Source organism: Falco rusticolus, chromosome 4 (assembly GCF_015220075.1).
Source record: "Falco rusticolus isolate bFalRus1 chromosome 4, bFalRus1.pri, whole genome shotgun sequence".
Classification (NCBI taxonomy): Eukaryota; Metazoa; Chordata; class Aves; order Falconiformes; family Falconidae; genus Falco; species Falco rusticolus.
In genome coordinates, this window is record NC_051190.1 from 48876728 (window position 1) to 48895786 (window position 19059).

Consider the following 19059-nt stretch of genomic DNA (forward strand, 5'->3'; position numbering starts at 1 on the left):
GGTGAGGCCCCACCACCAGGGTAGACCCCCAGCTACCTTGGGGGATATTACTAGTATACATAACAGTTACCTGGATTACACAGTAAGCTGCTGCTGAGAGACCTTTGTCAGGATTAGAGCTCTTACTCTATGGACCACTTGACACACACACTCCTTTATTCAAGCTGTTGCCCTCACTGCTTCCTTGGGTTTTTTTCCCCATAAGTTTCAGCAGCAATCTCCAGTTCTTGCTGAGCATCACCTTGCACTGAGATCTGAGGATCATGCCCAGAGAGCCCCGTTCCATCTTCAGAACTGGCAGTTTTCTGTTCCACAATGCCAAACTCAACGTTGCACCTCCAGACAGGTGCAGCACAGAGGTCTTCGAGGGGCTCAGACACCAAAGTGGGGGTCCCAGGCACAACAGACAGCACACCATGCTCTGCAGCGTGAGGAGAGCCCGAGAGCAAGTTGTGTAGGGCCTCGAAGGGCATGGTGGGAGCATGAGGAGGTTTGGGGATGCTGTGAGTATAGAGGGACTTGGAGACATCCTAGGAGCTGTAGAGAGGAAAATGACTTATGGGATGTAAAGAAGGACTGAGGAAGGTTCTGAGGGAAGCAGAGGGGCCCCAAGGAGCGTTGGAGTGCAGTGGGGCACAAGGAGGGTTTTGGCAGGCATTGCGATGGGCCTGGGGAAGCCCTAAGAGGGCCAGGGGGTAAAAGGCAGCTGGTAGAGACAACAGGACCCTTAGGTGGGGATGTGAAAGGGCACAGGAGGTCCACAGCAGAAATTACTCCTACTGGGACAGGCAGAGCTCGTGGCATCCTGGCAGCCCTGCGCTCCAGCACTGCTGCTCCAGGTGTGCCCTCTGGGGCAAAATGGCTGACCGGCCACCTGCGTCTCCTGGCCAGCCATGACACTGAGGGGGTCACCTGGGAGAGGCTGTTCTTCCCACCCAGACCTGCTCTGCCATCATCCCCACATCCAGGAGGCGCAGGGGGGCCCTGGCTGTGGTTAGGACCTCCCCCCCCAGCAGCCACCAGGCTGTCCCGGCAGACCAAGGGGCCTTAGGGTGCCCCAGGAGCCCCAATAGTGGGTAACCCCCTCCCCAGGCCACCCCATTGAGGCACTTCTTACTGAGTGCAAAGGTAGCAGGACACAAGTTGAATGAATAAACCAACTGTTTATTAATTAATGCATACACACAGCATCCAGGAGTGAGTCTGTCACCCGGCTCAGTGCCACCTACACCCATTGTCACCTGAGGAGCCTGTCACCTGAGAAGCCCTTACTGACATCCACCAGCATGGCAGGGATGGACTGAGGGTCAGCTCCTCCTCCTGCCGGTGATGCAGCAAGAAACTAAGGAGCTGTCAGACTTCCCCCTGCTTTTTCCTTCAGGGATAGGATTCAGCAGTGGTATTTGAAAGGAAAAACCCCAATTTCACCTGTCTGTACTTCTTCCCGAACAAAGGCCTTCAGGAAATTTTCATAGCTCATGGCTCATTTTTTAGAAAATACAGTAATAAACTATAACTTCTAAGTGAGAAACCATCAAACTCCAAACAATAAACAGTAAGTGAAGGACTTTGAATCCTCGGTTTTAAGCAAGAAACAGCAAAGTGCACACGAGCAGGCAAACTGAAGGGCAGCACAGGAGTTTCCCTCGCCAGGCAGCACTGCCGCACACACCGGCAAGCTCCCACTGAACCTTCCGCAGCACCAAATTACTCATCTACCTGCATTAGGGACAATTAATTTAATTTCTTCCCACCGCAGAGACTGATCACAAAGTGCCTCACAGAGGCCAAATACTGCAGCTGGGGGAGTATTTTGAACATAAACCCGACTTTTTTTAGCCCGTGCCCCACATGGTGAACCCTGGGTGTGGGGCCTGCCCAGCAGCCGCGCTCCGGCTGCCCACAGCTCGCAGCTCCCGCGTTGCCCCAGGTCTCCCGGCTCCAGCCAGGGCCGTGGTCGCTCCCCAGACCCTCGCAGCGGCCGGGCCGGGCAGCACCGGCGGAACCCCAGAGCGGGCCGCGGCGCTCCGGCGGGCTCTTGTCCATGGCGCAGCAGCGGGAGCGGGGCCCGTTGACAGGCAGCGGACGCAGCCAGTAGCAGACGAGGAACGGCCCGCTTGTGGCTCGTTGCACCAATGAGCGGCGGAGGGAGGTGGGGCTATCTCCCGGAAGTGGCGAGCGGTGAGGGGGGCAGCTGCTGGGTTGCACCGGTGGTTGGGGGAGGCTGCAGCCATGTCGGAGCGGAAAGTGTTGAACGTGAGTTAGGGGGGTATTTCGCTGGCTGGGGGGGTCCCCAGGCCGGACTGGCCCCTGGGAGGGTTCCCTGATCGCTGGGCTTGGTCCTGAGGCGCGGGGTGACGGGGAGTCCCTGCTCGGTTGGGGGTCCCTGAGGCCGAGGGGGGGGGTCCTGAGGGGACTCTCAGGCTGAGAGGGAGGCGGTTGAGGTGGGGATCCCCAGCCTGGGGCTCCTGGCAGTGCTTGGAGCAGGCCCTAAAATCATGTAAGGGTTGGGGGGCCTGGGGCTGAGGACAGACAGACGCCCACAGTGCCTGGCTGTGGCGTGGTCTCAAGTGCCAAACACCCCATCCACCGCACCCTGCCACGCTAGCTCCTGCTGTGTGGAGCTGGTGCCTTAGGCTGGTACAGCAGCTGGGAGCCTGCCTGCCACAGTTCACGCTCTTCTGGGTGGCTCTGTGCCCAGCACGCACACGTCTCTGCTCTGTCTCTGTAGAAATACTACCCGCCGGACTTCGATCCTGCTAAGATCCCAAAGCTCAAACTCCCAAAGGACCGACAGTATGTGGTGCGGCTCATGGCCCCTTTCAACATGCGGTAAGAGTCTGTACCAGTCAGAAGGAAGCAGCTGTAGAAGACTTCACTTATGAATTGTTTTGCCTCCATATGCTGCAGGGGAGCTGCTGCCGGCAGCCATTAGAGGTCACACAGACCAGAAGAAAAAGGGTGAGGGAGGGGGAGGTGATGCTGCGGGTGATTTTGGGTTTGTTTGAAGAGTAGGTACTGAATCTCCAAAGAAGGAAAGAACCATTGCTCAGAACCTGGGCTCACACAGCCCAAAATTCACTTGGACTTTTATTGGTCTGTTTGTTCTTTTCTTTTGATGCGTTACAGACTTGTCTTTTTTCTTTTGTAGGTGCAAGACATGTGGCGAATACATCTACAAAGGGAAGAAGTTTAATGCCCGTAAGGAGACTGTTCAGAATGAGGTGTACCTGGGGCTTCCCATCTTCCGCTTCTACATCAAGTGCACGCGTTGCCTGGCAGAGATCACTTTCAAGGTGAATACGTTCTGTATTTTCTGCACTCTTGCTTTTTGGGGATGTTGTACAGCCTGTGGACATTACTGGGTGCTGCCCCCCTGGGGAAAGGGTGTCCCAGAAAAGACTTGAGTCTAAGCATGTGATTTTTGGTGTACCTTCCCTTATCATGGCAGTTTGTAGTTCTGAAGTGTCTCGCCCATCCGTGGGTGGGCTGCAGCAGCACATCAGCTGGAGCAGAACAGAAGGCCATGAGTGATTGTCTGCCCTATGATGTAAATGAAATTGGGAAACATTTGCTTGTGGCTCTGTAAGTGGCCGCAGGATGGCTGGAGCAGAATTGCCCCAGTACAATGACTTTGCTGTCTCATTTCTTCCTTAGACAGACCCTGAGAACACAGACTACACCATGGAGCATGGTGCCACTCGCAACTTCCAAGCTGAGAAGCTCTTGGAGGAAGAGGAGAAAAGAATGCAGAAGGAGAGGGAAGAGGAGGAGCTCAACAATCCCATGAAGGTATGAGAATGTGACCTCTGCAGAAGGCAAACCTCTCTCCTGCCCTGACTGCTTTTCCCCAGCAAAGCAGGTGACTTCGTAGCTGTTGGTTTAGTTCTACAGGCTCCCAAAGTACTGCTGTGCACTGGACAGGCAGGAGGCAGCACTTTGCTCTCAGGAGTTTCCTGCTTTGTTGGAACTTGTGACAGACTGCATCTTGCCCCAGTTTTTCCTGTCCTAAGACCCCAGAGTGAGGGGGATGATGATCCTCTTACTGCTTCCAGCCCTGTGATGGGGGGAGAGGTTGTGCTGGAGATTGCTGGCAGGCTCTGCTATCTGTGCCTGCCTTGACTTACCTCTGGTCACCCAGGTCCTGGAGAATCGAACCAAGGACTCCAAGCTGGAGATGGAGGTTCTAGAGAACCTGCAGGAGCTGAAAGAACTCAACCAGCGCCAGGCAAATGTGGACTTTGAGGCCATGCTGAAGCAGTACAAGGAGTTCGAGGAGGAGCAGAAGCGCAAGGAGCAAGAGGAGGATGAGCAAGAGATGAAGTGAGTGGGCTGGAGTGTTCACAGGCATATGAAATCAGCCATGCTGGCCCTGGCTAGGCAGGGCTGTGTCTCACCCTTTCCTTAGCACCCTGAGAGCACCCAAGAGAGGGCCCAGCCTGAGGGGCCTGAGTTCACAGGAGTTGCGTGGGTGGGATGTAGTCCTGAGCAGGCTGTGGGGAGATCTGGGGCAGTTTGTTGTGGCCACATGTTTAGGGAGGTACTGGTTTGCTGTCACTGGCTCATCTGGTGGGGAGATCTGGGCTGCTGCAGGGGCCTGACTGACCCTGAGAAATGTCCTCATGTAGAGAGAGGGTTTCTGCACCTTGCTGAGGCAGCAAGTCTCAGTGCTATCAACTTTTGGGCACTGCTTGAACATGACTTCTTAAAAAACACCTGAGAAGGTGGATCCCATTGCACTGCTGCTGAATTCCAGCTCCCCTTACAGCAGACAGCATGGGCACGGTGCACAGCCGGCACCACTTGGCACAGCAGTGGAACGGAGCCAGCTCTAACCCTCTGTGTGTGGCCTCTCTCCTTGCAGAGCTATGCTGGAGCAGGCCCAGAACCGGCGGCTACTGGTAGACTCCGACTCTGACGAAGAGCCCACAAAATCGCGAGCGAAGCCTGTGGCCAAAATGAAACCTACAGATATCTTGCAGGAGGTGAGTGGGGGCAGAGGCTCTTCCACCCACAGCACCTTTTTCCCAGACCAAATCAGCTGTCCTGGGCTGCATGGTGCCTGCTTTGTCCCTGCTCTGTGCTCCGATGAAGCCCTAATGCCTGTCACGCATGAGCAGCTTGGAAAGCCTGTGTCCCTGTGCACTGGGCTGAAAGGAGACAGGGATCAGTTGGTGATTTTAGACAACGTTTGCTGACAAAGGCTGGGTGGGAGCTGCCCCTGTCCTTGCTCAGGATGTGGCTTCCCTTTCAGCTCAAAAAGGATGGGCTCGCCTTTGCCTTGGTCGTGCTTCAGGCACGTTTTCAGTGCCCTGAAAATTACAGCAGTGAAACAACTGCCTGGGACAGCCTTTCCTTTGGTTCTGTTTTGTCCGTGTTGGAGACATGCAGAACAAAAGAGCTTTCAGTGCCTGGCTTGCGAGGGAGGGATTATCCCCACAGACAGGCCCCTGCACTGCTGCTCTCCAATGTCGATCCGTGTCTGCAGGGACCTCTGTCCGGCTGGATGAATCAAAGCTGCTGTGTCTCTAAACCGAGCTGGGGTTAATCTGAGCAATGTTCCCTGGCCCGGCACTAATCCTTGTGCCTGGGGGAGTTTGATTCTGTGGCCAGACCACCTGCAGGCACGCAGTCCTGGCTGGCAGAGGTTGTGCAGCCCTGTGGCATGCATCTGGCTCCTCAGCATCCCAGGGCCATCCCACAGCTCCACAAGGCTGGATTTAACTGTCACAGGCATCGGGACATTTGTCTCCAAGGGCTGTTCTGCAGCCATTTAGATCTATATCCCTGTTGTTTGTTTAGCTTGTGCCAGTCGCTGCCGTGCGGGGTGGGGTGGGGGTGGGGGGGTGGGGAGAATACTCGCTGCTGCTCTGAGCAGCTATCCTCATGCCTTTTGCTCTTTGTGCTGCTGTTTTCACCACTGGTCCTTCTCCCCCATCCCTCTGCCTCCCCTCTGAGGCCAGAGCACCCTAATGCCCCTGCTCTGCTCTGCAGGACCCTCAGCCCCAGAGTAAGAAGCTGAAGACTGAGAGCTGGGAGCGGAGTGTGGGCAAATTGAACACCAAGCCCCAGCTGGCCGGGCTGGTGACAGTGAGGAAGCAGAAGCCAGGTCCTGCCCTGGCTAATGGGACAGAGAACCGAGGCACCACGGCCACCACCGGTAACTGCCCACGTGGGAATGGGGTGGCCTGAGCTGGGCGGTCAGGGAGGGACCTGGCAGCACCCAAGTGGCTTTTAGCACTGTCTTCAGAGCCTGAATGCTCTTAGCTCAAGTCCTTGTTGTGAGGCAGATGGGGCCGTGATGGTATAAGAACAGAGGGTTGTCCCTGTTTCCAGGAGATGTCCAGGTGGAGGAGGGGTTCCTTCCTGGCCATTGGCGGTAAGCCAAGGCCATGGAGACAGACTGTCAGGGTCAGGAGCTTCAAAACAGCGACTCGGTGTGCAGTTATAATGCTGAGAACCGTCACAACAGTGAGATATGAACATGAAAGCAAGAAAATGGCTTTGGTTGGGGCTTGATTATAAAACCTGCCAAACTGTTGGAGTTTGTCAGCTTTAAAGAAGTGGTGAAAACAAGCAGAAAGGCTTTCCAGCACCTCAGCATTCACAGCCCCAGGAAGTCAAAGCATCCGTGGATTTGGGAAGGGAGGTGATGAATTGATTAGTTCTGGGCTGACTGGCCCCTAAGCCTTTGGCATAGTAAGTCCCTCTGCCCTCAAGGGATCCCTGGGGAAGGACAGCTCTTGTAGTTACCCCATTTTTTTATATTCTTCCCCCAGCCACCTGCTCGTGGCTGCTGGCAGGGTCTGTTTAGCCAGATTATGCTGGAGGAGCTGCCCGTTTTTCGAGGACTCGAGGTGCTCTGCCTGTGACGCTGCCTCGCACTCACAGCTGGTGTGGTCAGAGCTGAGAGCCAGCTCCCCTTCCTTTCCAGCAGCTGAGATCTCCCCGGGGGTTGCGGAGGGAGAACAGGGTTTTGCAGACCTTGGGCCAGCCTTGCTGCTTCCCATCATTGCCACAAGGCGGAAGCAGGAGGCTCCAGCCGAGGGGGTGCGGGGTCTCCTTGTCCACCCGATTTAACCTTGCTGTCCTCATGGAGATTCAGGCTGGGGGAACGAGGCACAGCTCGGACTCTGGCTCCCGGCACCTCGTTTCCAGCCGCAAGCAGCCAGAGCAGCGATGCAGGCTTGTGTTTCCGCGTGGCTGGTTGTGCCGAGCCGGCGGGGTTGGGGGGCCATGGGGAGGGCCCTACCTGATGGTGTCTGTTCTCTTGCTCGGCTTCCAGGCTCGTTTCCCACAGCAACGGGCACCACGTCCTCCCTCGGCTTGTTGGGGACGTATTCGGACAGCGAGGACAGCCCGAGCGACTGACGAGCCCCCAAGCCAGCGTGGAGCAGGGATTGCAGGAGCAGGGACTGCAGGAGCAGGGACTGCAGGCTGTGCCCTGCTCCTAGCTGACAGCAGCTGCTCCCGAGCCCCATGCAGAGCTGGCATCGCAGCCGGCAGGCCCAGCGGGGTTTCCAGACCATCTGGAGTCCCAGCGCCTTCACCTGCCTTGGCCCGGCATGTGCGTCCATCCTCCAACAGGGACAAGGCCCCAGCCACCCTCACTGGCTGACACTGCTGGTGGACAGAGCCCTGATGGGCTGGTGGAGAAGACCCCTTCCTCCCAGGAGGGTCTGGCTGCTGCCGCGCAGCCAGTGGAGAGTGCTGACGCTGTCCCAGGCTGGTCATGCCCAGACGTAGCTCTTGGCCAGCCCTGGGAGCAGGATGTGTCCCAGCTCTGCACCCACAACGTGTTCAGAACTGCTGGGGCCAGCCAGGACTGCGTCATTTCTCCATTCTGGTGGCGCCCACTGCCCTCACCTCCGTGCTGATCAGGCCCTGGTTTGTGACACACTGACCTCCCCCATGGTGGTAAAGGGACCTCAGGGCCTTCCTTCGCTCCAGCCCCTTGTCCGAGCAGCGGTAAGGCAGGAGCTGAGCACCCTTCTGCTGTGGGAGGACTCGCCACCACCACTGCTCTAGCCCAGGGCAGCTCCAGACCCCCCACCAAGGGCTCAGATCCCACCTTTGTGGGGTGAGCCCGAGTCCCCCAGTGTTTGCTGGTAGAAGTGACATTTCCCACAGCACAGACCCAGGGGACTCGTCTGGCCATGCACTGTGGGGCCAGGGCTGTCCTGGCTGGGCTGCCACCAGCCCCCTTCCCCTGCCCAAGTCCTCCCGTGCCCCAGCTGTCCCCAGCAGCTTGGTGACAACACCCCCACGCCGGTCAGAGAGCAATTGGGTTTACTCTGCTCACTGGCAGCCACAACCCGGTAATAAATCAGATGTGTCAGAGCCACTTCTTCGTCTTCCAGAGCAGTAATTTGTACACGGGCGGTGGGTCCTGCCCGCACGCCTCTGGCAGGGGCAGCCCCAAGGACCCCCACCCCATCATACGGGTTTATCCACCCTCGCGCACCCTCCTGCCCCAACCAGGGCTCAGTCTCCGCACCCATGTCCATTAACTCCCTCCTTAAGGCACCCACATCTAATTAACGAGCAGCTTCTTGCTAATTAACCCGCTCACAAAAAGCGCTCTGGCATGGGCTGCAGGGCCAGGGCCTTGTGGAGCGTTTCTGAGAGCCGGGGAGAAAACCCAGCCCCCCCCCCCCCCCGCCCACCCCGTCCCAATTAGCATTCCCTGCACGAGTGTTGTAATTAGCCTCTTAAAATATTAATGCTGGATATTGGGCTGAGCCCTGGGGTTGGTGTTAGATGGGGTCTGTCATGAGCAAAGCTGGGGGGCCCTGGCCATGCAGGCCCCCCCCAGCCATGTCCTCCTCCCATACATGTGCCCCCCCCGCAGCTCCCTGCACCCCGACCCCAGGCCGGGATCCCAGGGGGGGCCCTTTGTTCTGGGAAGACAATACAAGGAGCCTGCTCGGTGCATGGTTGGGGGGTACCGGCCCTCCTGACCCCCCCGTGTGGTCCCCGGGGCAGAGGGGGAGGCAGGAACCCCCATGACAAGCTCCCTGGGGGGGGGGCTGACCCTGTGGTTGGGGGCTCCATCCTACCTCCAGCCATCCGAAGCCCCCAGGCTTGGTGCCCCCCAGCTCTTTCCCTGTGCCCTGACCCCCCGGAAGCCCGGGGGGGTGGCCTGTGCCCCCCGTCGGTGCCCGGGGCTCCCGGTGACTCCCCTTCTCCCACTGTCGCACACACGGGGGGGGCCCGTCCCGCTGTCACTCGGGCGTCCCGGTGCCCCCATCACCGCAGAGGAGGGCAGCAGGGCTCCCGGCGTGTCCCCCTCATTGTCCCCCGCAGAGTCCCCGGTGCCCGTCCCCCTTCTCGTGCGGGTCCCGTCCCCCCACCCCCGGCGAGGCGGGTGCGGGGGGGCCGGGGGCTCCGGTCCGCGCCGCGCGCGGCGGCGACACAAAGCGGCTCCCGGCGGCGGCGGGGGGGTCCCGGCGCGCCCGCGCTCCCGGTGCCGGCCCCGCCATGGCCAAGTGGCTCCGGGAGTACCTGGGCCGGGGGGCCCGGCGCTCTCCCCCCCGCCCACCCCAGCCCGACTACAGCGGCGGCGAGCGCCGCCCCACCGGCACCGGGAGCGGGGCCCCCCCCGGCGGCCCCCCCGGCGCTGCCCTGCGCGGCCCCGCTGCCTCCCCCCGGCACCGGCTGGTGCGGGTGGGGGGCGCGGGGCCGGGGAGCGGCCCCCGCCGGCTGGAGCAGGTACGAGCGGGGGACACGGGGGACACCGGGGCGCGGGGGGGTGGGGGGCAGCGAGGCAAGACCCGGGGGAACGCGCGGGCACCAGCGTTGGGGGGTGAAGGGACCGGGTGGGTGCAGCGGGGAGGGGGGGCTGGGGCGAGGAACCGGGGGGTACCGGGGAGCAGGACCTGGGTGAGGGCGGAGGAGTGCGCGTGGGGCAACTGGGAACGAGCGGGGGGACTGGGGGGCAAGGAGCGGGGGGGCACAAGGGGGATGGGGGGGGAGGTGGGGAAGGGGGCTTGAGGACCCAGAGGGGCTGGGGAGAAGGACCGGGGGAACCGCGGGGGACCGTGGTCGGGAACCGGGAAGAGCCAAGGGCTCGGGGGGCAGCAGGGCACCCCGGGGAAGGACCTGGGGACACGTTGCGGGGGGGACGACACTGGAAGGGGGCTGGGGGCGGTGGAGTCACTGGGAGAGGGGGAAGGGGTCCGGGGACAAAGGGACCCGGTGGGAGGGAGCGGGGAAAGGACCGGGGACACCCACATCAGGGGCTGGGGGAGCCTCCAGGGTCCCGGGGAGGGGACCCAGGGGCTGGGGACCTGGGGGGGGGGGGCAGTGGGGGTCGCGTCCCACCCGGGGTCCCACCCAGGGCGCCCCCCCGCAGGGCCCCGGTGAGAGCGAGTACTCGGAGCCCTTTGAGGGAGAGCAGGACCCGGCGCCCGAGGGTGGCTGCGAGGAGCCCGGTGAGGCCACAGGTGGGTGACACCCGGGCACCCCCCAGCACCCAGCCCCGCGGGTGGGGGTCCCACGGCCAGGGGGCCTCCCACCCATCCCGGCCTCGCTGCCTCTCCCAGCCTTGCCTGTTCCCAGGGTGCCCCCAGCAGGGCGAGGGCCGGCGGGCGAAGCCGCGGCGGGGACCCCAGCTCTACGACACCCCCTACGAGGAGTGGGAGACGGCAGGGGAGGGTCCGGGGGTGCCCACCGCCCGGGAGAGCCGCCTGCCCCGCGACGACGAGCGCCCGGCCGATGAGTATGACCAGCCCTGGGAGTGGAAGAAGGATCACATCTCGCGGGCATTCGCAGGTGACAGCATCCCGGGGGACTGAGTGTCACCCCAGGGTCCCCCCCAGCTCCTCTGGGTACCACTCCTTACCCCCAGCATCCCCCAGCAGTCATGGGTGCCACCCTGGGGTTCCCCAGCCCCGTGTCCCCCAGCTCCATGGGTGCTACCCTGGGGTCCCCCAGCCCCACGTCACCCAGCTCCATGGGTGCTGCCCCAGGGTCCCCCAGCTCCCATGGGTATCACTCCTGCCCCCTAGCATCTCCCAGCACCCCTGGGTACCACCCTGGGGTTCCCCAGCCCCACATCCCTCAGCTCCCATGGGTGCCACCCAGGGACCCCTGGCATCCCCTGTCACCTGGGGATAGCACCCCTGGGACCCCAGCATCCTGTGGCACCCATGGATATCATCCCAGACCACTCCTGGCCCTAGCACCCACCAGCACCCATGGGTCCCACCCCTTGGGGGCAATGGGAGACCATGGCAAGGCAGAGCCACGGTGGGGACATCTGGGACATTCCTTTGTGGTCTGGCACTGAGAGGTGCCCCCCAGCAGCAGGCAGGGGTGCTGGGACCCCACAGTGGGGTGACACCCCCGTTTGTCCCCGCAGTGCAGTTTGAAAGCCCTGAGCGCTCCCCCAGCCTGTCCCGGCAGCTGCCGCAGCCCCCCCGCCCCCCCCCAGGTGCCAGGCCAGGCTGCCCCCCCAGCCCCAGGCACGTGGACACCTCGCTGCCCCTGGAGAAGCAGGCGTGAGTCTGGGCGGGTCCCTCTTCCATGGGGTGGCATCAGCATCCCAGTCCCGCATCATGGTGTGGAGGCAGCCCTCAGGGGTGAAGGGTCCACCACAGATGGGTCCCCATGGGGTGGAAGGTGCCCAATGACATGGATGGGTCCCCATAGGGTGGAGGGTGCCCCATGGGGTGGTTGGTCCCTTTGACGTGGTTGGGTGCCCCATGGCATGGATGTGTCCCCATGGGGTGGTTGGTCCCTTTGACGTGGTTGGGTGGCCCGTGGCACAGATGGGTACCCCATGATATAGGTGTGTCCCCATGGGGTGGAGGGTGCCCCATGGTGCAGATGGGTCCTGGGAGGGCCCCGGTGCTGTGTGCTGGGGTGATGCACACAGGGTGCCACATGCCACCACACAGCTGGTACCACGGCCCCATTGGGCGGGCAGGCGCCGAGACGCTGCTGGCACTGTGCCGCGAGGGCAGCTTCCTCGTGCGGGACTGCGAGACCAGCCCCGATGACTACTCGCTCTCGCTCAGGTGAGCGCAGGGCTGGGGTGGAGTGGAGGGTGGGGGGCACAGGGACAGCCCTGGGGACAACCTAGGCATGGGGGGCATCCTGGGTAGAGGGGCTGGGCTGTCAGCATGGTGCTTGCATCCACATGCTGGCGTGTGTTCACGTGTTCCCCAGTGACGCACGTTGACATGCACCTGCGTGGGCAAGGGGTGGCCATGCCCTGCGCTGCGGGCCTCAGTTTCCCCTCCCCACCTGCAGGAGCAGCCATGGCTTCGTGCACGTGAAGCTCACGCGAACACGGGAGCAGCACTTTGTGCTCGGCCGCGCCGGAGCCGCCTTCCCCTCGGTGCCCGAGGCCGTGCGGCACTACACAGCGCGGGCACTGCCCGTCCGCGGCGCCCGCCACCTCTCCCTGCTCTACCCCGTGGCTGTGCAGCCCCTGTGACCCTCCCCAGCTGTGCCCTCTCCCCAGTCCTGCAGCAAAGCCCCCCCATTAAAAGCCGATGTGCAGCCCCTGCCTGCTGCGTGCTCTGCGGCATGTGGGCATGGTGACGCTCTGGTCCCTCTTGAGGCTCAACTCTATGGTGCCTCCGGGGGAAGGCATGACACCCTCAGGCAGGACGATGTGGTGGCCCTGCCACCGGTCCCATCCTGGTCCCAACACTTGGGTCCTGCCCTTGTGCCCACTCCCACCATCTCCCCAGGAACCCAGAGGTCCAGGTGAGGCGGGGGGGTCCAGATGAGCCCCTATCCCCCACCAGGGGACAAAGCCTGGAGGTGGCACTACCTGGGGTCACCCACCATCGACCGCACACCAGCTCAGCTGCATGATGGGGGGGCTGATGGCACCAGCCCCCCCAGCGGAACCATGGCGGGGGGGAGCAGGTGCTACATGTGCAGTCAGTACAGGCTTTGCATGCTGGCATGGGACGAGGCCGTGGGACCACCGAGTGGCTCCCTTGAAATGGGGGGGCCCCAGCAGCCTGCCGCGTCCCAGCCACATGCTAACCCCCCAGCACACCGGTATGAGCTGCTCATGCTCGGTGGGCAGGTGGGGGGCAGCGGGGGGGCACTGGGTGCTGCAGGGTGGGTGCTGTGCAGATGACAAGCAGGGTGGCAGGGTGCTGCAAAACCCCTTTTTGGGGGCTTTTCCTGCAGAAAGGCAGAGCTGGGGAGGGTGCCCCCCCCAGCTGGGCATCGGCTGCACGCTGGGATTGTCTCAGGGCTGGGGGAGGGTGGGAGGGGGGGTGGGAGGCCCTGTGCCCCCTGCAGCCCCCCTGGTATGTGCTGGTGTCCATCACTGTGGCAGGCGGTGGCAGCTTTGCGGGGCGGTGGGGGTCAACATCTTCAGGCAGATGCCCATGTCTGGGGGGGGCAGTGGGTGCCGAGGGGAACAGGGCTGAGCATGGCCAGCCTTGTTCCCCCCAAGACATGACGCAGTGGCTGGCACGGCCGGGGGGCTGAGGGGGGGCTATTGGGTGCCCCCAGCCCTGGGGGGTGCCTGGGGTGAGCCCAGATGAGCGGGCAGGGGGCGCGGGCATGGGGGTGTGTGGAGTGGGGGGGACACGGGGGTATTTGGGCACGGGGCAGGGTACAAGGGTAGGTGGGCGGGGGGTATTTGGAGGGAGAGGGGCTTGGGGGTGTTTGGGAGGGGGTTAGGATGGGCGGGGGGCAGAGAGGTGCAGGGGTAAATGGGGAAGGGGCATTTGGGGAGGGGGCACCTCCTGGCCTCTGAGTGGGCTTAGGGCCCAGCACAGCCTCACAGGGAGAGCCGGGGGGGCGCTGGGGACACCCCCCCCGGGGCGGCGCGGGGGGGCCCTACCGGGACGGAGGCCCGCACCGAGGGTCTCACCCGCCCCTTGCCGGGGGCGGCGCGGGGCGGTGTGTGTCCGTCCCCGGACTACATCTCCCAGCATGCCGCGGGGCGGGGCCACGCCCCCAGTGGGCGGGGCCGGGGGGCGGGGCGGCGGCGCCGCTCCCCCTTTGTTGGTGGCGGCGGGGCCGAGCGGCGGCGGGGCCGGCCCGGTATGGGCGACCAGGTGGGGCCGGGCCGGGCCGGGCGCGGCGGGGAACGGAGCGGGGGGCGAGGGGGGAGCCGCGGAGGGGGCGAGGGGGGGAAGGAGGAGGAGAGGAGGAGGAAGAAGAAGAAGAAGAAGAAGGGGAATGGAGGAAAGATGAAGGGAGGGATGGAGAGGGAGGGAGGGAGGAAGAGGGGATGAAGGAGGGAGGGAGAGAGAGAGAGGGAGAGAGGGAGGGAGGGAGGGAGGAAGGAAGGAAGAGGGGCTGGAGCGGATGAAGGTCTGGAGGCAGGAGGGATGCGGGGGTTGAGGGCGGTGCGGGAGGGAGGGGTGCAGGGCTGCCCCCCCCGCTGTCCCCCCCCCTGCCCTTGTCGCTCTCACACACACACACTTGCCAAGTCATCCCGCTCCCGCCATGCCCGCTGGCTCCCGGCGCCTGGCACGCCTGGGCCTGGCGGGGGGGGGAGCCGGGGGGGGGCTCGGAGGGGCGGGGGGGGCCGGAGGGCACTGACGGTGGGTTGGGGGGGCCGGGCAGGAGTCTCTGCGGAAGATCATCACCACCTTGGCCGTGAAGAATGAGGAGATCCAGAACTTCATCTACTCCCTCAAGCAGATGATGCAGAATGTGGAGGTACCAGGGAGCCCCCGCCCTCCCCCTGGGGACCCCATCCCCGGCACACACGGGGGTCCCACAGCCGGGGGGGGTGGCCCCCGCTGACGCCCCAGGCGTTGTGACCAGGCCAACTCGTCGCGGGTGCAGGAGGACCTGGAGAGCGAGTTCCAGTCACTGTACACGCTGCTGGACGAGCTGAAGGACGAGATGCTGATGAAGATCAAGCAGGACCGCGCCAGCCGCACCTACGAGCTGCAGGTGGGCGCCCACCCTGCATGCCCCCCGCCGCCACCGGCACCCTCGCCCACCGCTGCTTCTCTCCCCTCCACACCAGGCCCAGCTTGCGGAGTGTGCCAAGGCCCTGGAGAGCTCAGAGGAGCTGCTGGAGGCGGCCAACCAGGCCCTGGAGACAGCTAACCACCATGACTTCCTCCAGGTGCGTCCCCACCGGCGTGGGGGGATGTCCTCGTCCAGCTGCCCCCCATGCTGGGGGTGTCCTGACTCCCCTTCCCCCTTGCTGGCTGGTTCATGCCACCCCGGGGCTGCGCTCACCCTGGGTGGGCACCCTCCTTTCTTTCTGTGCTGAGCACTGGGGCAACGCTGGGCTGGCTGTGCCTGCTGCTGGGGTGGCGGGGGGGCACGCAGACCCCCCAGGTTATCCCCGGCCTGCCCAGAGCTGCCCGGTGCCCCCTTTCTCCTGAGACAAAGGGACACTGGGGGCATCGGGATGCTGTGCCATGGGGGTGCTGTGGCCATGGGGTACCTCAGTGGGGATGCAGGGATGCTGTGCCACAGGGTACCATCGTGGGGATGCAGGGATGCTGTGCCATGAGGGTACCGCTGCGGGGATGCTGTGCCATGGGGGTACCGCTGTGGGGATGCTGTGCCATGGGGGTACCGCTGTGGGGATGCTGTGCCAGGGGGTACTGCAGCAGTGACACAGGGATGCTGTGCCATAGGGGTACCGCTGTGGGGATGCTGTGCCAGGGGATACTGCTGTGGGGATGCTGTGCCAGGGGGTACCGCAGCAGGGATGCAGGGATCCTGTTCTGCTGGGCACCTCAGCAGGGACACGGGCATGCTCTGCCATGCTGGCAGTGGAGCGGAGGTCCGGGCATGCTGCACCGCGCTGGCTCCTGGCACTGCTGTCTCACTCTTTTTTTTCCTCCTCTTTTCCTCTGCGCTCACAAGGCTGCCAAACAGATCAAGGATAGGTACGGCACCCCCGTGCCCCCAGCCCCACTAACCCCCAACCTCCTCCCGGCCAGGGCCCCGCGGCGGGTGGCCCTGTGGGTGCTGGGGTGGCTCTTCCCACCCTTCCCATCTCCCCACGCAGGGCAGGGGCTGGGCAGTCAGGGCTGGGTGGGTGTCTGCCTCCCAGCCTCACTGACCCATGGCCCCGTGTCCCTCGCACAGTGTGACAATGGCACCTGCCTTCCGCCTCTCACTCAAGGCCAAGGTGAGCGACAACATGAGCCACTTGATGGTGGATTTTGCCCAGGAACGCCGCCTGCTCCAGGCCCTTGCCTTCCTGCCAGGTACTGCCCGCGGGTGATGGGGACATGGAGGGACAGGCCACAGTGGGTGGGTTTCTCCTGCTGCAAGGGAAAGGCAGTGCTGGGGGCACAGAGGGCTGTGCCAGCCTGGCAAGGATCTGGCACAGGGACAGGGGTGCAGGGTTTAAGGGCTCTCCTGGGTGCTGCAGGATGAGGTGAGGAGCAGTGGGGGGTGCCAGGCCTGGGGCACCCTGTGGTACCCCATCCAGAGGGTCGAGAAGGTGCCAGGGATGGATGGAGGGATGAGGGGGTTTGGATGCTGTGCCCAGGGGTGCAGCCCGTGCCAGGCTTGGGGTCTCTGGGATCCCACATGTGGGGTCTCTAGGGTGCTGTGCCTGTGGGCCCTTGTGGGTTCCATGCCTGGGGTCCCCGAAGCGCTGAGCCCCTGGGATCTAAGGGCGCCCTGGGGGTGCCTCGGGGTGCTGGGGACACCGTGGCTGGCAGGAGGGCTGCAGTGGGTGGGGGGACACTGGCACAGCTGTTCCTGCGGGCAGTGCCCAGCACCCCCGAGATCGATCTGGCGGAGTCACTGGTGGCCGATAACTGTGTGACACTGGCCTGGAGGATGCCCGACGAGGACAGCAAGATAGACCACTACGTGCTGGAGTACCGCAGGACCAACTTTGAGGGGCCGCCCCGCGCCAAGGAGGACCAGCCCTGGATGGTGGTTGAGGGCATCAAGGGCACCGAGTACACCCTCTCCGGTGAGGGCACAGGGGCAAAACCAGCCCCAGGTGTGCCAGGCTGAGCAGGCACCATGGGTGGCAGGGGGCTGGGGCTGTCCCAGGGGGCTGGGTGGCAGTGCCAGGCTTTGTAGGGGACATGGAGGTCGCCGATACTCCCCCCATGCCCAGCTTTGTGACCCTTCTGTGCCCACAGGGCTGAAGTTTGACATGAAGTACATGAATTTTCGGGTACGGGCATGTAACAAGGCTGTGGCAGGCGAATTCTCCGAGCCGGTCACTTTAGAGACAAGAGGTGGGTACCGGCAGGGTGGCAGAGCATCCGTCACCCCCCATGCCACCCCATGTTACCCCTTCCCAAGCGTGCCAGGGTCCATGGCCCCTTGGTGCCAGGCGAGGGGGGTGACGCGCTGATGGTGGCTGTCCCCAGCTTTCATGTTTCGGCTGGACGCCAGCACGTGCCACCAGAACCTGCGGGTGGAGGAGCTCAGCGTAGAGTGGGACGCCACGGGGGGCAAGGTGCAGGATGTCAAGGCACGTGAGAAAGACGGCAAGGGCAGGACGGCTTCGCCCGCCAACTCGCCTGCCAGGTAATGTCATCCCCCCTTGTCACCCCAGCATTGCCCCCCCCCCCCCCCCCCCCCCCCCAGGTAATGCCCACCCACCCCTCCTCGCTGGCGTCCGTCTGTCCTAGGGTGGTGCAGTCACCCAAGAGGATGCCCTCAGGGCGTGGGGGCAGAGATCGCTTCACCGCCGAGTCCTACACGGTTCTGGGTGAGAGCTGGGGGCACCCACTGGGTGCTGGTGGAGACCCTGCAGGCACCCGGGGGTGCAGGTGGGGGCATGGAGCAGAGGAGAGGGTGGCCCTGGGGGCACAGGGGTGATGTAGGTGGGCATGGGGCACCCAGAGGGACCTGCGGGGCTGGGGTCAGGATGGGGCACCCATGGGTGCACAAGGCAGAGCCGTGCCCCGTGCCTGCAGGTGACACGCTGATCGATGGTGACGACCACTACTGGGAGGTGCGGTACGACCGGGACAGCAAAGCTTTCGGCGTGGGGGTGGCATATCGCAGCCTGGGCAAATTTGACCAGCTGGGCAAGACCTCGGCCTCCTGGTGCCTCCACCTCAACAACTGGCTGCAGGTCAGCTTCAGCGCCAAGCACGCCAACAAGGCCAAGGTGCTGGACGTGCCCGTGCCCGACTGCATCGGTGTCTACTGCAACTTCCATGAAGGTGGGTGCAGGATGGGGTGACAATCAGGCAGCCTTGGGGGTGGGCACAGGGACTGCCACCAACATGGGCACCGCCAGCACCAGCTGGTCCTCCACCATGGGCATTGCCACCACCACCCTGGACACTGGCATGTCCAGCACCACCACGGGCATCAGTATGTCCATCATGGACATTGCCACCATCATGGGCACCAGCGTGTCCACCATGGGCTCCAGTGGTGTCCATCGCTACTACCATGGGCATTAGTATGTCCACCATGGGCATTGCCACCACCACCATGGACATCAGCATGTCCAGTGCCACCACCATGGGCACCAGCGTGTCCACCATGGGCATTGCTACCACCATGGACACTGTGCTGAGGGTCTTCAAGTTCGGTGCCCACCCCCCACGCCCCACCCCTGTGCCCACAGGGTTCCTGTCTTTCTACAACGCCAGGACCAAGCAGCTGCTCCACACCTTCAAGGCCAAGTTCACACAGCCAGTGCTGCCTGCCTTCATGGTAAGGGGCCAGCAGGGCTGGGCAGCGCTGTGGGGCTGCCGCTGGTGGGGTTCAGCCCCCCCAAGCCCTGTGCCCCCCCAGCCAAGCCCCACTTCTGTGCCCGCAGGTCTGGTGCGGCAGCTTCCACGTCTCCTCGGGCTTGCAGGTGCCCAGCGCGGTGAAATGCCTCCAGAAACGCAACAGCACGGCCAGCAGCTCCAACGCCAGCCTGCCCTAGAGCCGTGCCCCCCGCAGGCACCCCCCAGGCGAGAGCACTGAATGTACCCCCCACCCCCCATCCACTGCACTGGCAGGGCTGTGCCAGCCCCTGGAGCTGGGGTGCACCAGCACCCCCGGCCCCGCCAGCTGACCCCCCCACTCTGTGCCACCCCCCACGTTGCTGGCACCGGGCTGGGCACGTCACCCCTCGCCATCGAGAGCTGCTTCTGGCCTGAAGAATAAACTGGGATGTAGGTG

The 19059-nt window shown here is 63.5% G+C and overlaps 3 protein-coding genes across 4 annotated transcripts; all 3 read left to right on the top strand.

The window, feature by feature from the left end:
* The first annotated feature begins 2181 nt into the window (after nt 1-2181).
* Nucleotides 2182-8344, top strand: YJU2 (YJU2 splicing factor homolog). Its single transcript, XM_037386648.1, has 8 exons — nt 2182-2256; nt 2732-2832; nt 3152-3296; nt 3658-3792; nt 4142-4323; nt 4865-4985; nt 5995-6160; nt 7286-8344. Exons 1-8 carry the CDS (start codon nt 2233-2235, stop codon nt 7369-7371), a joined length of 960 nt encoding a protein of 319 aa, XP_037242545.1. The 5' UTR covers nt 2182-2232; the 3' UTR covers nt 7372-8344.
* Nucleotides 8345-9357: 1013 nt separating this feature from the next.
* SHD (Src homology 2 domain containing transforming protein D) lies at nt 9358-12710 on the top strand. The gene is made up of 6 exons (XM_037386866.1): nt 9358-9711; nt 10355-10445; nt 10561-10773; nt 11363-11501; nt 11901-12020; nt 12256-12710. The coding sequence occupies exons 1-6, from the start codon at nt 9481-9483 to the stop codon at nt 12440-12442; spliced, it is 981 nt and encodes a 326-aa protein (XP_037242763.1). The 5' UTR covers nt 9358-9480; the 3' UTR covers nt 12443-12710.
* A 1284-nt stretch (nt 12711-13994) lies between these two features.
* Nucleotides 13995-19059, top strand: FSD1 (fibronectin type III and SPRY domain containing 1). 2 transcript variants are annotated; one of them, XM_037386864.1, is made up of 13 exons: nt 13995-14036; nt 14551-14646; nt 14755-14886; nt 14963-15064; nt 15820-15842; nt 16045-16166; nt 16679-16888; nt 17064-17162; nt 17298-17457; nt 17562-17641; nt 17850-18101; nt 18515-18603; nt 18710-19059. In XM_037386864.1, the coding sequence occupies exons 1-13, from the start codon at nt 14025-14027 to the stop codon at nt 18818-18820; spliced, it is 1488 nt and encodes a 495-aa protein (XP_037242761.1). In that variant the 5' UTR covers nt 13995-14024; the 3' UTR covers nt 18821-19059. The 2 variants fall into 2 exon arrangements, with proteins under 2 accessions (XP_037242761.1, XP_037242762.1); XM_037386865.1 differs by having other exon boundaries at nt 14776-14886.

Bases quoted from the DNA above. Each gene is read 5' to 3' on its own strand.
- YJU2 (XM_037386648.1), top strand. From the start codon at position 2,233: ATGTCGGAGCGGAAAGTGTTGAAC. The intron at 2,257-2,731 runs GTGAGTTAGGGG...CTGTCTCTGTAG, and splicing joins CGGAGCGGAAAGTGTTGAAC to AAATACTACCCGCCGGACTT. The intron at 3,793-4,141 runs GTATGAGAATGT...CTGGTCACCCAG, and splicing joins AGCTCAACAATCCCATGAAG to GTCCTGGAGAATCGAACCAA.
- SHD (XM_037386866.1), top strand. From the start codon at position 9,481: ATGGCCAAGTGGCTCCGGGAGTACCTGGGCCGGGGGGCCCGGCGCTCT. The intron at 10,774-11,362 runs GTGACAGCATCC...TTGTCCCCGCAG, and splicing joins CATCTCGCGGGCATTCGCAG to TGCAGTTTGAAAGCCCTGAG. The intron at 11,502-11,900 runs GTGAGTCTGGGC...GCCACCACACAG, and splicing joins CTGCCCCTGGAGAAGCAGGC to CTGGTACCACGGCCCCATTG.
- FSD1 (XM_037386864.1), top strand. The intron at 14,647-14,754 runs GTACCAGGGAGC...CGTTGTGACCAG, and splicing joins AGATGATGCAGAATGTGGAG to GCCAACTCGTCGCGGGTGCA. The intron at 17,458-17,561 runs GTAATGTCATCC...CGTCTGTCCTAG, and splicing joins CCCGCCAACTCGCCTGCCAG to GGTGGTGCAGTCACCCAAGA.